General features: G+C 35.6%; 1 protein-coding gene across 1 annotated transcript; it reads left to right on the top strand.

Annotated features, from left to right (window-relative positions):
* The first annotated feature begins 7,156 nt into the window (after positions 1-7,156).
* On the top strand, positions 7,157-10,803 carry LOC139862342 (protein DETOXIFICATION 24-like). Its single transcript, XM_071850936.1, has 8 exons — positions 7,157-7,582; positions 7,688-8,229; positions 8,787-8,873; positions 8,961-9,017; positions 9,303-9,541; positions 10,218-10,336; positions 10,433-10,519; positions 10,601-10,803. Exons 1-8 carry the CDS (start codon positions 7,325-7,327, stop codon positions 10,682-10,684), a joined length of 1,473 nt encoding a protein of 490 aa, XP_071707037.1. The 5' UTR covers positions 7,157-7,324; the 3' UTR covers positions 10,685-10,803.
* Positions 10,804-16,145: the final 5,342 nt, after the last annotated feature.

Consider the following 16,145-nt stretch of genomic DNA (forward strand, 5'->3'; position numbering starts at 1 on the left):
CTGCATCAAAACGTGACAAAGTGGTCCAAAACGTGACAGCATCACACACCCACTCCTGCCATATTTGTCTCGTTTTAGTGCACTTTATCACTTTCCAGTCTTGTCGCGTTTTGCGACAAACATCACCGTTTGGCGAAAAATATCACCCGAACACGATAAACATCACCCGAACACGATAACTCAGCTCATTCGTTTTGATCTTCTTTGCACCCAACAGAATCTTCGATCGCAACAAGTTCAAGAAATGTCACATTATTGATTCGCTTGTATTATTCTCTTTTGACTGGCTTTCAGCTCGTTATAAGAAAGTCAAGTTAAATTAGAATGACTGGTTATTAAATCCTTTTAATTTCTTGTAATTTTCTAGCTTCTTCCTAATTTTTCATAAAATTTCTAGGTTTTAAAATAAAAAGAATGAAAAAATTGAATCTCAACGCATCCGGGAAAAAACCCGCTAATCTCTGTCAATAAAAAATGAACCATAGTACATACACATTTAGCTTTTTGAGAAAAAAACATCTTCCTAAAAAATTCTTCTAACGACGATATATACGGAGTATTAAAAAATGTAACGAAATAACTCTAAGATGATCCAGTGGAGTATGGACATGCTGACAGGAGAGTAAGGCCCACTGAGCTAAAGCCCATAACAAGGAAAGATGGATTTTGAAAGACGACTATAAATATTTTAAACCCTTCCCTATTCTTTCTGAATTGCACTTGTGCTCACTTTGTGACTTCTAGCTTATTACATCTGATATATATTTCCCCTATAGTAAGTTTTTCTCTCTATCTGCGTTTTATCATTATAAATTTTAATTTTAATTTTGTTAACAAGCTCAATGATCCCGGCCTTGCTGTTTATTTATTTTTTGATATAAGGTGTAAAATTATCAACAACTGTATGTAAAATTCAATCAAAAATAAAATATGCATTTCATTATGTAACATTTGAGTTTCTGGGCCAATGAAGCATTGCTTCAACGGCATCCCCTTTACCTTGAGTATTGGGGCTGAGGGTTAGGTCATGGGTTCGAGTCTCGCTCTGCCCATTCTATTAATTAATCTGCCTGAAGGATATCCAGATTGACCTCAGGGGAGTTTTCTCCCGAATGCATTCAGGATTCAAACCCGGTCCGCCTGCCGCTCGGGATGGTTAAAGGATCGGTTCCTGTAATGCGATTCGGGTTTCCTCCCGAACGCGTGTGTGTGTGCAAATGATGAGTGTCGTTGAAATAAATGATACACTGATGCAAGCTTGCCGTTCAAAAAAAAAAAAAAAAAAAAAAAAAAACATTTGAGTTTCTGGTTTTAAACTAGTAATGTTGAGAGTTATTCAGAAAAGGAAAATCATTTTTCACTCTATATGTATGTTGCCCCAAACCATCACTAAGAGCCTAGTAGTTTGGACCATCATGAGTTCAAATCTAGTAGTAGCGAGAGAAGGGTTTGGAATCGGTCACGGACTAATCCTGTTTGCCGCTTACACAATAGTAAATATATTCGCCCTCCTGAATAACCGGAGCAACAAAAACCTTATTAATTATTTATGTATGTTGCCTAACATGTGTATCCCAGCCATGACCTTTTCTTTAACCCGTTTCGAACCTGACACATTGTGTGAAGAATTTAAATGCGAAACCACTAGGTCTCTTTTGCTAGTGCTAGTTTAAGGGTTATGTGACTCCTAGTTATTATTAGTCATATAAAACATATACTCTTATTAGATTATAATATGACGGAGTAATTTTTAATTATAAGTATAAATCACATAATTTAAATGTTCGGATTATTATATACACATAGGACCATATGCTGTTGCAGCATCTTGTCCTTTTCAGTATGGAAGTATTATCGTACTGTGATTAGTGGAATGTACTACTGATGATGCTTAGGTTACACATTGTTGGAATTTGATCTTTTTGCTTTTTGCTTGTAAGTGTGTGGTAAATAGGGATAATGACAATGAAACAGACAAATCTAAGATTTAAAATCCAAACACAGTCACATACCACTTTAGTACATGTGATATGATGTATGATAACAACATATATTGAAAAAATAAATGGATACGCCCAAATATATGTTTGATATATATTTGACAAACACACGGATGATCCATGTACGAAATCTTACATATCAGCTTAAACTATATTTTTATGGAAATGGTCTTTTCACTCGTTATGCGAATGATCATGATATTAACAGCCGTTAAAAATCTAGTTGAAATTAATCATGTACTCATCTAAGAATATTTTGGTCATTTTTCTCTTTCCCTCTCCCTCTTCTCATTCACAAGTCACAACTTACATCAACTACCAAAAACCTACGGAGTTTTAGGTAATAACTTCAATCGTTGCTCCATCGTTACAATTGAACCGAACGAGGAGTACAAACCCATTACATAATTTCAACAATGAATTTCATCATTAAAAAATTAAAATTAAATCTTCGAGTCCTTTTTTAACTCCTTTCTCGATGTCCGCATGCTTTCTAATTGCCATAAGTAGATGAAACAAAGAATATGTATTACACAATATCACGAAAAACTCATCGAAATGTTGATCGCCACTAGGGATGGCAATGGCCACCCGATCCGATGGATATCCATCGGATCCACCCGCTTCGTGATGGATATGGATGAATCTAAATGGATATGGATACGGATATGGATGAACCTTAACGTATATGGATATGGATATGGATGAAAAGTTTCGTCCATAGATATATCCATTACCATCCGAAATACATATAAAAATATATAAATATAGATATATGCGTACATATTTACGATTACAAGTTTATTTACCGTTAAATTTACATTTTTCTTTCAACCCATAATGAGATAACTATAATATATTATAATAAAACACGTATGACTAATAAAATAAACTTACGAATTTTGTATTTAATTTTTCATAATCTATGTTTTATAGAAAAAAATAAAAAATTGTTATATCTTTGACAAGGATTACACATTCTTAAGAATAGATTTTAATTATGTCGTGTCATATTTATTTTTGCTATACTACGTTTTTATTTTAATCAAATATTATAACATTTTTTTTACATCCATTGGATATCCATTAACCCGCTAAATCCATTGGATATGGATATGGATATGGATGGATGACCTGAAACTAAATGGATATGAATGTGGATATGGATGAATAAAAACTAAATGGATATGGATATGGCATCACCCGATCCATATCCGATCCATTGTCATCCCTAATCGCCACCAAATCATCGCCAATACATGCTTTTATGCACCCAATTGGAAGGCAGATTTACAAGTCTCTGCCTTCTAAATTAATTGTCCACTTCTATTATAGAAAAAAATAAATATTTAAACCATTAAAATAAGGATGTAAGTAGGATTAAAAGGATACGTGAAAATAGAAGGGGGTAAAACTGTAAAATAAATTAAAAAAATACGGTATGATAATAATATCCCTTAAACTGCGTATTTTTTGTCTGTAGACAATAGAATTAGAACGAATGGAGTAATAAATAAGTTTGTTTGGGTTAGCGGAAGGACGAGTATCTTTACTTTTGTGTACGCGGATCTCAGAGGCAACCACCGGGATCATAGTGATGGGTCAATGTGGTAATATGTGTTAGGAATTCGGTAGGCCCTAACAAGACAGGTGATTCATTAAACCACCAAGTTAAACTTGTCGTTCAAGCAAAAGACATTCCATAAATATCTATTACTTGCTCCATACTCCATTCCTACTAGAAGATTTAATTAAGGCAACAAAATCTCTACGACTTGTTCACCAAGTCAAGCTTCCTACGACTTGTTCACCAAGTCATGCTCCTACGACTTGTTCACCAAGTCAAGCCTTGTTCACCAAGTCACGCATTGTTCCTTTGATCAAATTCTTCACAACTTCAACAATCTCCCACTTGAAGACTTTGAGCAAACTCTTCACTACTCAACAATCTCCCACTTGAAGATTTTGAACAAACCCGATCATCAATCTCCATTCCATCTAAGAAAGTCAAACCACCATTATACCGTCAAATTCCATTTAGGACACGCACACTCATCACATACGTCGAATGAGTAGACTTTCGATACAAGGTCTTCAACACTACTTGTCGGAACTAGAAACCAATAACCACCTCAACTGTCAATGTTGTTCAAACACCCATAGCAACTCACGATCTCCTCTCAGCTACGACTTTTGATACCGCCGGAATCAAACATCCGGGTCACGCCGCTCTTCCACACCTGAGGGAAGGAAGTCTTTCGACATCAAAACCGCTAAGCTTCAACCCGATCTCCAGTTACTAACTTGGGCCATCCCGGTTTCTTGCACCACCATCTTCTTACACAAGAAGATCAATTGAAGTATGCAACTCTTCAATTATAGGATTCTTCACCGCCTCACTGATCACTCTAGACATGTCCAATCCCAAACCCACATGTCAATGATCAACCTCGTACAGAATTTCCGTCTATCTATGATTTCCTTTTACCAGCAATCAGAAAACCTAATAGAAGCCTTTGTAGACTATTTATCAAGGCTCCAATGAGAACGCAAAACCTTAAAATCTGCACCTTTGAACTTCTACCGCTTTCACGCTGGTACACTGACCCACCTCATAGCTATGAATTTCACAAACCCCATTTTCTCATCCCAAGCACGCTCCCACTGTACGAGTAAGAAATAAAATCGTGGCTATCTGAGAAGAATCTGGTTTGTTCCACCGGTCAGTTGCAAATCTATTTGCCATTCGAGGGTATACTTGCAGCATACAAGTACCCTAGTGTTATACGCACTAGTCCTATGAGAACTGAAGACACACGTCGCATAATTGTCTCCATAACTCCCACTAGTCGTCAAACTCCCACTAGCTCGGTACTTCCGTCGGCTACCAAACTCCAACCGAGTTCCCGACACCCTCTAGAAAGCTCAAGTTCCAGGACTTACAAGATTATCCACTTTCTCTATCACCCAAAGATTCCTAGTTGGTCCACCCGAAGAAACCCCACTTACTTTGTTGTACCATTGTCAACCAAACCCAAAGCGTCAGTCGAACGCGTCCTATCTGACAACTTCGCCAACCAATTTCCTTAGTGAGAGAAGCTCTAACCCTGCCCACATATTCCATATACTATAGAATATTCGACTAAATACATTAGTCGACCAGTTCAATAATCTGATGTTGGACTTTGGTTTGCACCATAACAAACCTCCCCTCAAACCTAAGTTCAACTCGGCATCCCTCCAATGATAGTCAAGATCCAACCTTCTTTAGTACATGCCGCAACATCAGAACACAACTTGAATAGGACCACATCAAGTCTACTTATGGTACAAGGCTCCAAGATCAACTCATCCACTGAAGATGCACAACCTGCGTGTGCCAACCAAGGGGTTAAGCCAACCGTTGACATGCTGCAAATGTCACGTTGCGCTATTCACACATCCAGGCTACAACTCACGAGTATCATACATTTACGATAACTCCCACTGTCGATTTTCAAACGAATGTCCCCCTGTTTATTACTTGGACGCCCAAAAAACCAGAGAGAAACCAACTCTTGTGCACACAATTGTTTCTTCCCCATATCTCGATGTATGACTATGGTTTGTACCCAAAACAAACCTCCCCTCAAAACCTAAATCCATATGAGTGTCCCTTCCAACGATAGTTCGGACCCAATCTTTACCGCCGCCATACGGAACTCTCAACTGTCTGTGTGCGGACCAGTTAGATTTCGATACAAGACTTCAGGATCAACTCAACGTTACCAAGAGTACGCACGCACGCTGAGAGGTGCGCCCACAGCGCCGTCCAGCACATCCGGAATATATTTTGGCTCTCATAACAAACCTACATCTCTGAAAATCCAGCCTTTATCGCCCGAAGATTCGCAAAACAAATCGTCTCGCCACTCGCAACATCAAAACCGGAACTCTCTCTCATAAAACTGGAGCAACTTAAAAAATTGTATCTCAAGATCCAACGGTCCGATTTTCACCAAACTTTTACCAGTCTTAGATCATTATCTCTGAAACGTACAGTCCAAGTTTCAAGTCGATCCAACGGTAGACGAACTCTCTATATTTTCTCTTACAGCAGCTCCAAACCCGAACCACTGCAACTTCGAAAAAACATAACTCAAGATCTAACGGTCCGATCACTACCAAATTTTGACCACCGCTAGAACTACGAGTCTAACATCTACAGTAAAATTTTCAAGGTGATCCGACGGTTAACGAACCCGTAGTAGTTTTTCTCCTCTAACAGCTCCGAAACAAAATAGGTTAAACCTGAACGGCAGCAGCTTCGAAAAATTATATCTCGAGATATAAAAGTTCGATCTTCCTCAAATTTATACAGTACTAGATCTATGACTCCAGCACCTTCGGTAAAAATTTCAATCCGATCCAACGGCTAACGAACCCGCAGTAATTTTTCTTCTCCAGTTGCGCAGTAGAATCCGAATTTTGAAAAGTTCATCATTCCCTTGAACGGGACCGCAAGGAATGATAACTTAGATCCTATACCCGGATCTTCCCAAAAATCTCTTCTTTATCTTCAGCAACAAATCTTCGATATCTCGACACAAGTTGCAAGACACACAACCCTGTCGTTTAATCTAACCTTGATGAACACCCGAATCATCAAACATATCGAATATCTTGCTTTCAAATCGCCATCGTGCCCGTCTTCGAACCTTAAAGTTCTGATACCACTTGTTAGGAATTCGGTAGGCCTTAACAAGACAGGTGATTCATTAAACCACCAAGTTAAACTTGTCCTTCAAGCAAAAGACATTCCATAAATATCTATTACTTGCTCCATACTCCATTCCTACTAGAAGATTTAATTAAGGCAACAAAATCTCTACGACTTGTTCACCAAGTCAAGCTTCTTACGACTTGTTCACCAAGTCATGCTCCTACTACTTGTTCACCAAGTCAAGCCTTGTTCACCAAGTCACGCATTGTTCCTTTGATCAAATTCTTCACAACTTCAACACACTTGAAGACTTTGAGCAAACTCTTCACTACTCAACGATATGTTCTTTAGTTTGCTCACTATATCTGCTCATATGTACTTCAAACTGCAGTTTGAAGAAGGCTGATTATAGGTGGTGCCTTCCTCTGTAATTTTATATTTGGTTTGTGTAATTCTATATTCATTCAAAAAATAAAAATTACCGCCTACTATTAATTCTCTCAGAATATGTGTCTTCATACATACAATGATGACCGAACTTTAAATATATCTGAAGATAGATATCAAGATAGCTTCAAGCCTTCAACATCACTAACATGTTTGTAACGTTGCGATTCTCAGTATGGATGACAGCATAGAAACAAAGCTCATTATAAGACATAAAGCAGAAGAAGATGAAGAAGAAGGTGATCTAAATAAAAGGATATGGGAAGAATCAAAAAAAATATGGAGGGTTTCATTGCCTAGTATGATATCAAGAGTTTGTGCATTCGGAACTATTGTCATCACACAATCATTTATTGGACATATCAACGAGATTGATCTAGCCGGCTATGCACTTGTTCAAACCCTTACAGTTCGATTTGTCAACGGAATACTTGTAACTCAACAACATATTCTTTAACATATATTTATTAATTAACAGTACAAACATGCACATTTTTAGTAAAACATGTCTTTTATGATATTCTGGATTGATCAACAGTTGGGGATGTCGAGTGCAACGGAAACACTTTGTGGACAAGCATTTGGAGCAGGGCAAGAGCATATGATGGGCATTTACTTGCAAAGATCATGGATCGTTGACTTAATTACTTTGACTATTTTGCTCCCAATCTTTATCTTTGCTACTCATATTTTCAAATTTGTTGGTGAGGAAGAATCAATATCTAATAGTGGCGGATACATATCGTTATGGTTCATTCCTTTTGTCTATAACTATGTTTTTACCTTGACGATACAAATGTATCTACAAGCGCAGTTGAAGAACATGATTATTGCATATCTTTCGGCTTCTCAGTTCGTGATCCATATAACTTTGTCTACGCTTTTTGTATATAAGTTAAACATGGGGATTCCGGGTGCGATGGTCTCACTCTTGATGTCATCATGGTTTCTTGTGATTGGTGAATTTATATATATTTTCGGAGGATGGTGTCCTGATTCATGGAAAGGTTTCACAGTCGCTGCGTTTAAGGATATGTTACCTATGATCAAGTTCTCAATATCGTCCGGTATTATGCTTTGGTAAGTAGTTTCCATTAACTTCTTGTAACCTTAATTGTTTTTGACGATTATACATATAGCTATATATAACCCGAATGGGTAGCCTGGTGGTTGGAGACTGTGAATCTCTGGTGGAGACTCAAGTTTATTACCCATGGCCTGCAACTTTGAAGCCATGCTTTATAGTATTGTTTTTTTTTAACAGCGATTGGGATCATCCGAGAGGGACTAAACCACCCGTTGCGATCATCTCCCGTTTCGACTTTGCCGATGCATCGATAATAGCCTCGCCCCCATCGCTGCCCGAGCGGAAACCTTGAAACCGATCCAAGGGCACGGCCAAGTAAAACCCCCTCCCCTTTACCCCCAAACGATATGGAAAAGGTGTCATGGGTGGATACTTCACGGCAGGGATGAAATTGTGTTTTTATAGTATTGTACAATACAACATTCAAAACATGCTTAGTTGTGTACATATTAAATTGTTTGTGTACAGTAATCCCCTGTTTGTAGTGGTTCTTTTGACTTTAAAAGTCAGAACATAGTTAGTTTAAAAGTTACTAATTATTAATGTGTAGCTTGGAGTTATGGTACTATGCTCTTCTAGTCTTACTTGCTGGATACATGGCAGATGCAGAGGTTGCAATAGCTGCTTTCTCCATTTGGTATCAAACCCACAATTTCCTGATTCTCCCTTAATTTCTGATTCAATTTTTAAGAAACTAAAAGTTTGTATTGGTGATTTTTTGCAGCCTTAACCTTAATGCATGGGAGTTCATGGTAAGCCTCGGTTTCCTAGGAGCCGCATGGTGAGTGTTCAACAATTCTCTCATAATTTTCAAAAACAAAAAAAAAAAAAAAAAATTATGCATTCCTGTTTTTGTTGCCAAATCTTAATCGGTACAGTACACTGTTTGTTGTCTCAAAATATCGTCTGCAAAGCAACTAAGAAAAGGGTTATATAATTATATAGAATTGAATAGCAATTTGAGACAGCATTTTTGTAGATTATTCTTAAAGTGTTACTGTAGTTTTCTGTGCATCTTGCATATTTGATTAATACAGTTTGTATTGTAACTATGAATCTTATGAAGCGTTCGGGTGGCGAATGAATTAGGGAGGGGAGATGCGAAAGCAGTAAAGTTTTCGATAGAAGTCTTGTTTGCGACTTCTTTTGCAATAGGAGTGTTGTTCTTTGTTCTTTGTTTGGTGTTTGGCAAAAAGCTTGCATACTTATTTACAAATGATGTGAGAGTTGTAGAAACAGTATCAGATCTCTCTTTACTTCTCTCCTTTTCGGTTTTGTTGAACAGCATTTATCCCATTCTCTCAGGTAACTACTCTGATTCAAAAAGACTGGTTAGTGTAAACTTTCTAATTTAGGAAAGCTTCTATGTTTTTTTTTTTTTTTTTTTTTTTTTTTTTTTTAAAGCAAACACACACAACCTTTTTGTTCAAGATGGGACTCGAACTCACAACCTCAAAGTTGATGAGGTCCCTTGATACCATAAGCCCTTCGGTAAAGCTTCTATGTTACTCCGTATTGAATAGTCACGTTCTAAAAAAATCTACAAAATTTATTATAGTATAAAATTTCCTTGCCATTTTGGAAATTTATAACTTGATGTTTGTTGTAATGAACCTTTTCCAAGATTTATGTCTCTAATTTAATCATGACCCAATAGTTGGCATCCATATAGTATCACAAAAGATCTTAGATTCAAATCTCAGTAGCAACATATCTTGTGGTCATTACTGAATGAGTCGAAATTGGTCACATGTTAACCTGATTAGGCCTCGTACATCTGCATATTAATACTCGCTCTTTTAGGGCAACTTGAATAGGCTACCTCATCCGTTTACTCGTACATGTTTGTATGTTGATATATAGTTCTTTATTTTTCGAGATTGGGATATGAATGAACTTGTACTTTCTATATTTGTGTAAAAAATTATGTGTGTGTTTGTGTTAATCATTTGAGACAAAACTTTTTTTCTTCTTCAATCAGGGGTGGCGATTGGAGCTGGTATGCAGGCGACTGTAGCAATTGTAAACCTCGTTTGCTTTTACTTAATTGGTATTCCATTGGGAGCTTTACTCGGATATGTAACATCTCTTGAAGTTAAGGTACATTTTTATACAAAATTTATTTTTAGGAACCACAAACTTGTTATATATAATCATCGATCGTTTTATAGTAAGCTCATATTAATTCTTTGGCAGGGTATATGGATCGGGATGATTTGTGGTGTTTTAGCACAAACAGTTACACTTATATACATGATTTGGTCAACAGATTGGGATGATCAGGTAAAGGTTTAAAAAGATGAATCACAAATCACTTATAATTTGTGAGCTTTTTAATGATTAATATTACTATCATAACCGTAGGTTTCGAAGGCTTCAGAACGTCTCGCTCGATTTTACTTGAAGTCCAATAATGAAAATCCAGATCAAATTGCTAACGAGTATTGATTGAGAAAGTGGTCATGGGTCCATTTTTTATATTGATTTGATCTCAACAATTAGATTCGAGTTAAAAAAATAGAACCCAAATTCTGTCTTCCAACTTCTCTTAATGTTGAATATTTCATCTCCACATTCATTCACAATTCACCGTTGAACGAATAAGATCTTCCTTTTCAGATTAACTGTCAATGATAAAAACCTGTAACGATAGCATATTGGGCTCGGCATTCCAAATGATGAAATCGCAAAAGTTCGACATTATAAGAGAACACTAAATATGGACTAAATAAATAAACAAAGACTTAAATATGCCACTCATCCCTAAAGTTCACTACAAATTTCACCATGGACACTAAAGTTATTTTTCTGCATGGTAACCCCTAACGTATGCATTTGGTTTCATTTTGATCCCCAGACTAGACTGGTGTTAACCTATCTCCGTCAGTTTGTATCATCTGCGTTATAGAAAACCTTTAGGGTCCAGGGTGTAATTTGTTGTATACTTTAGGGAAGAGTGACGTAAATAAGTTTATATTATATATATATATATATATATATATATATATATATATATATATATATATATATATATATATATATATATATATATATATATATATATATATATATATATATATATATATATATCGTAAGTTAACTAAATTGTCAATAAAAGATAATATGACTTTTTTAGATACTAAATGTAATGTGTTTTTCAATTTTTTTCTCAAAGAGGATTACAATTTGAAAATGTGTAAAATTGAGGTAATATTGCCCAACAAGCAGTCGCGTCATCTCTATGTAGACGCTACATAGACACCACATCATCATCCTTTTTTGACAATTATAAAAATTACATGACCATAATTGATTATTTTCGAATTTTATATTACCTTTTGGACTCTTAGATAACTCAGAGATTCATACATTTATAATATTTGACGGAAATCTCCTTAGCACCGAAAAAAGTGTCATTCCATAGCTTCCAGTTCCACCATAAAACGAAGCAATAATGCAATACAACTTAGTCTTCGTTTTTCGCTGCCATGAAGATTGCCAAGCCGGACAAGGATGTCATAAGCCAACCAAGGATATGATCAAGAGTCTCGAAGGTTGTTCAGGAAACATGAACTCTTCTTTGCACAACTTGCCGAATATTTGACAGATTTCTTTTGTATCTTTTGATTTTGTGGCGCTTTCATTTTTCATGAAGCGGTTCCATTTAATACGCTAGTACAATGCAACTGCTTCAAAGCCAACGTGAAGATCATTGATCAGATGACCAAGATATTTGCGAATACTACATATGATCGAGAAATCCCTTCAACACGGATCTGGTCAGCGTATAATTATTATTAATCAAGTCCGTTCGAGTAATTACCAACACTGTTGTGGAAAGGAAGTAGTGTCGGAGCTATGTTGCACGGCTTACATCTCAGATTGCATCTTCGCCTCCATGAAAGAATTATCAAAACAGTCAAGTTCCATGGGCATATAATTATTGGTATTTTAAAGAATATATATATATATATATATATATATATATATATATATATATATATATATATATATATATATATATATATATATATATATATATATATATATATTGACTTTATTTAGTTTTGGGCCGTATTGTATAAATATTTTCTAGCTTGCATTTGGTTATTAAATTTTGAGCTTGACAGGTTTGTTAGTTTTGGGGATTTTAATCAGCTCCAATCATAACGTATTATATAGTTTCTCTCCTGAAGTATTTCGGTTTTTAGTGTGTTTTTTTTATTTGGACCACACTTTATTTTTCATTGGGCCAAGATAATCACATTCTTACTTTACCCATCTGTCATTATTTTGGGCCACCTTTCAGCCACCACCTTTTATATTGGGCCACCTTCAGCCACCACCTTCGTCGTACCCCGGTAACAACCTCCATCACTTTATCAATTTTCGAAAGCTGAAGCTCCTCCACGCGCCGCCACGCGTCTTGCCGAAATATTTATGTCTTGCCGGAATTCTTTTTTTTTACTGCCGCACTTTCTGGTGGTTGATGGTGGTGACGGATGGGTCACCGGAAAATTATGAATTGATCGGAATTTTGTTTTTTCATCAACAGTTTAACATTTAAGAGATAGAAAGAGTTATGATAGATGATTGAAAAAAAAAAAGATAGAAAGGACAATTGACATAAGATAGCACCAATTCCAAAGTTTGACTTTTACCATCACTCATGTGACACTGCTAAATTTTTATTTTTTTTTTTACATGGCGGAAGCATTTATTAATTAATTAATTACAGAACACACTTTGATCTATTTAGACAACCAGTGTCACGTGTAATTTCAATAAAATACATGTTTACACGGAGAAGACGTATTTACAATATGTTTACAAAAGATCACTGTTTAAAAACAAAGCAAGACCACATCAGAGCTGACTCCTATAAAACATAACATCACCATGCTCGTCTTCTCTCCAAAACCGATATCTACAAAAGTTAATAACCTGCAGGGAGGAGATGGAGGGGAATTAGCACGAAGCTAAGTGAGTACGACTAACTACAGGCAATAGTATACAGGAACCGTTATACTAATCATGTCACAAAATCTAACACACAAACATCACCCAAGTGCCGTCTACAGAGACTCTGGCGGCTCGGCCAAACCACTAACCACCAGTTGATCAGACTGGGGCTTACCAGAAGTTCCTCCACCACCGTATGTATATACATAATTCACACGTGACGTACGCGTCATTCACATATATATACACCACGATTGTCTAGGCAACCACATGAGGAACCCAACCCGCAGGTTGATCTCTCCTACCGAGGCAACCACACAATAGGGACGCACTGGGCTCCAACAAGCAAGCATCAACTAACATGCAGTTATCACAACATACTAACTAACCATAGTAGCAAGTATATCTAACAAACATGGCAATCATAATATAACATGCTACTCTATACCAGCGTTGTAAATCTCCCGAGATCTCTGATGTTATGCGAGGTGTATAAGAAATAGTTATATTTTTATTGCGAAATACTATTAAATACGATACAATTTTACACAAGTTATTTATTTATTTATAGAGTGGATATACCTAAACCTTGCTACAACACTATAGGCAGTGTACCTAATCGTAAAGTAGTGTAGATTTTAGTAAGTCCGGTTCGTTCCGTAGGGAGCTAGCCAAGTTTAACGCTATATTTTTAAACTATATTTGTATATATATATATATATATATATATATATATATATATATATATATATATATATATATATATATATATATATATATAAGTAGTATTGACCGGTTTGTCGATTTTAAAACTTTAGTCACAATTAAAACCTAATGTAAAATATTAAATATACAAATGACTTAATTTAAGGCGTAAAGTAAATGATGATAAATAAAAATGCGATAATTGAAAGTACGATAATTAAAAGTGCAATAAATAAAATAACAGAAAATAAAAGTGCGATGAGATATAAAATAAAGGAATTATGCTTATTTAAACTTCCGTAATCATGATGTTTGACGTGTTGATTTTAGTTTATTGCCATGGGTTAATTGTCCTTTGTCCTGGATTATTCGATATGTCCATCTGAATTTTGTCCATAACAGTCCATCAGTCACAAATATAAAGTGCGAGTGTCCTCGTCAAATTATCCTTATACCCGAAGTCAAATATTCCAACTAATTGGGGAGTTAAACTGTAATAAGGTTTTAATACTTTATTAACAATTACACTAAGTGTCCTTGTATGTAATCCACCCCTGTTTTAATGAGTCCATTGACTATTAATCCATTTCCGTGTCCGGTTAAATGAACGATTATTAGTACTTATAAATATCCCGCCCATCGTGTCTGATCGAGTGTATATGGTTATTTATAGATACGTCAAATTGTAAATCTCTATATTAAATTAACGAACTATCATTCAGTTAAACAAATATAAAGCCCATTAATAGCCCATAGTCCAATTTCCACAAGTGTAGGTCTTTTGTCCAAACCCCAATTAAGGTACAAAGCCCAATTACCCCGTCTTAATATTTAGTCCAACATCACGATTACTTCGGCTTAAATAAACATAATAATAACTTAGCTACGAGATATTAATTTAAAAAGGTTGAACATAACTTACAATGAGTATTAATTGCGTAGCGTTACACGGACAGATTTTTGACTTACAAACTTAAAATATTCGCCACTATAACCTTATTATTATTATTATTATTAACTTAATATTAAAATTATAATTAAAATATAAATATAAATATAAATATATATTGAGAGTATGATGATAGATGGATATATATTGTGTAAAAATTCGTCGACCAAACGTTGCAATTTATAGGACTTGACTTGCTTCGCATGACTTTAACACTACCTGGCCATGCGATCGCATGGCCAGCTATACCAGCTCACATTGTCAACTAAAACGTGGGCTGCTGAGTTTATTTAATATATAATATAATATATATAATTTTATATAATTATATATATTATATTACATTCTTGTGCCTATTTGACTCGTAATTTTAGGTCCGTTGCATTACGCGTTGATAGTTGGTTCATGTCTCGGTTCCAGATTTTCGAACGTCCTTTCGTACGATTTAATATCTTGTACTTTGCGTTTCGCGGCTCGTACTCTTGTAACTTTTACACGTTTCTTATCAATGAATTGAACCACTTGGATTGTACTTTATACTTTTTAGCATTTTGGTCATTTGCATCTTCAATACGTCGAATCTGTCTTTTGTCTTCACCTTTTAATATTTAAACGAATATCACTTGTAAATAGAATAATTGAAACTAAAAGCTTGTCTTTCTTGAAGGATAATGCTATGAAATATATGTTCGTTTTTAGCATTATCAAATATTGCCACACTTGAGCGTTGCTTGTCCTCAAGCAATATAGAACTTTGAATAAAAACATACTTGAATCACTTCTTTATTCTTCACACTTTGTACATCAGTGATTTCTATACGGCGGTATGAACAATGATAGTAACGATGTGGTTTACAGTCCCACATGACTATAAAAATTTAGATCCTTTAGGAAATTGGATCTTTATGAAAACATTTGATCTTTTGAAAATTCAATCCAGCTTTTACCCTAGATAATTTTTCCGGAATAACCCTTCACCGATGTTTGCAAAATGTTTTTGTGGGTTTTGTGGGTTTCAGATTTGAAAATTTTAGCTCAAAACTTATCGTTTTTTGTCACCCACTTGCTAACCTTGTATTAGGAAATCAACACGTCCAGTTTACTTGCTCCGTATATTACCTTTTGGTAAACTACCGTCCGGTTGTAAAGGAAAGCGTTGAATAAGCAACTGTTAAGGCAATGTCTAATGACATGCTTTTGATTATGGTCTATATCGTGTCGGATGCAATTACTATCCTTTGTAGGAGCAATAGTAAAGGTCACCCTATAGTTTTTCGGTCTGGCACAAGGTCC

This window comes from Rutidosis leptorrhynchoides, chromosome 8 (genome assembly GCF_046630445.1).
Source record: "Rutidosis leptorrhynchoides isolate AG116_Rl617_1_P2 chromosome 8, CSIRO_AGI_Rlap_v1, whole genome shotgun sequence".
NCBI classification, from domain to species: Eukaryota; Viridiplantae; Streptophyta; class Magnoliopsida; order Asterales; family Asteraceae; genus Rutidosis; species Rutidosis leptorrhynchoides.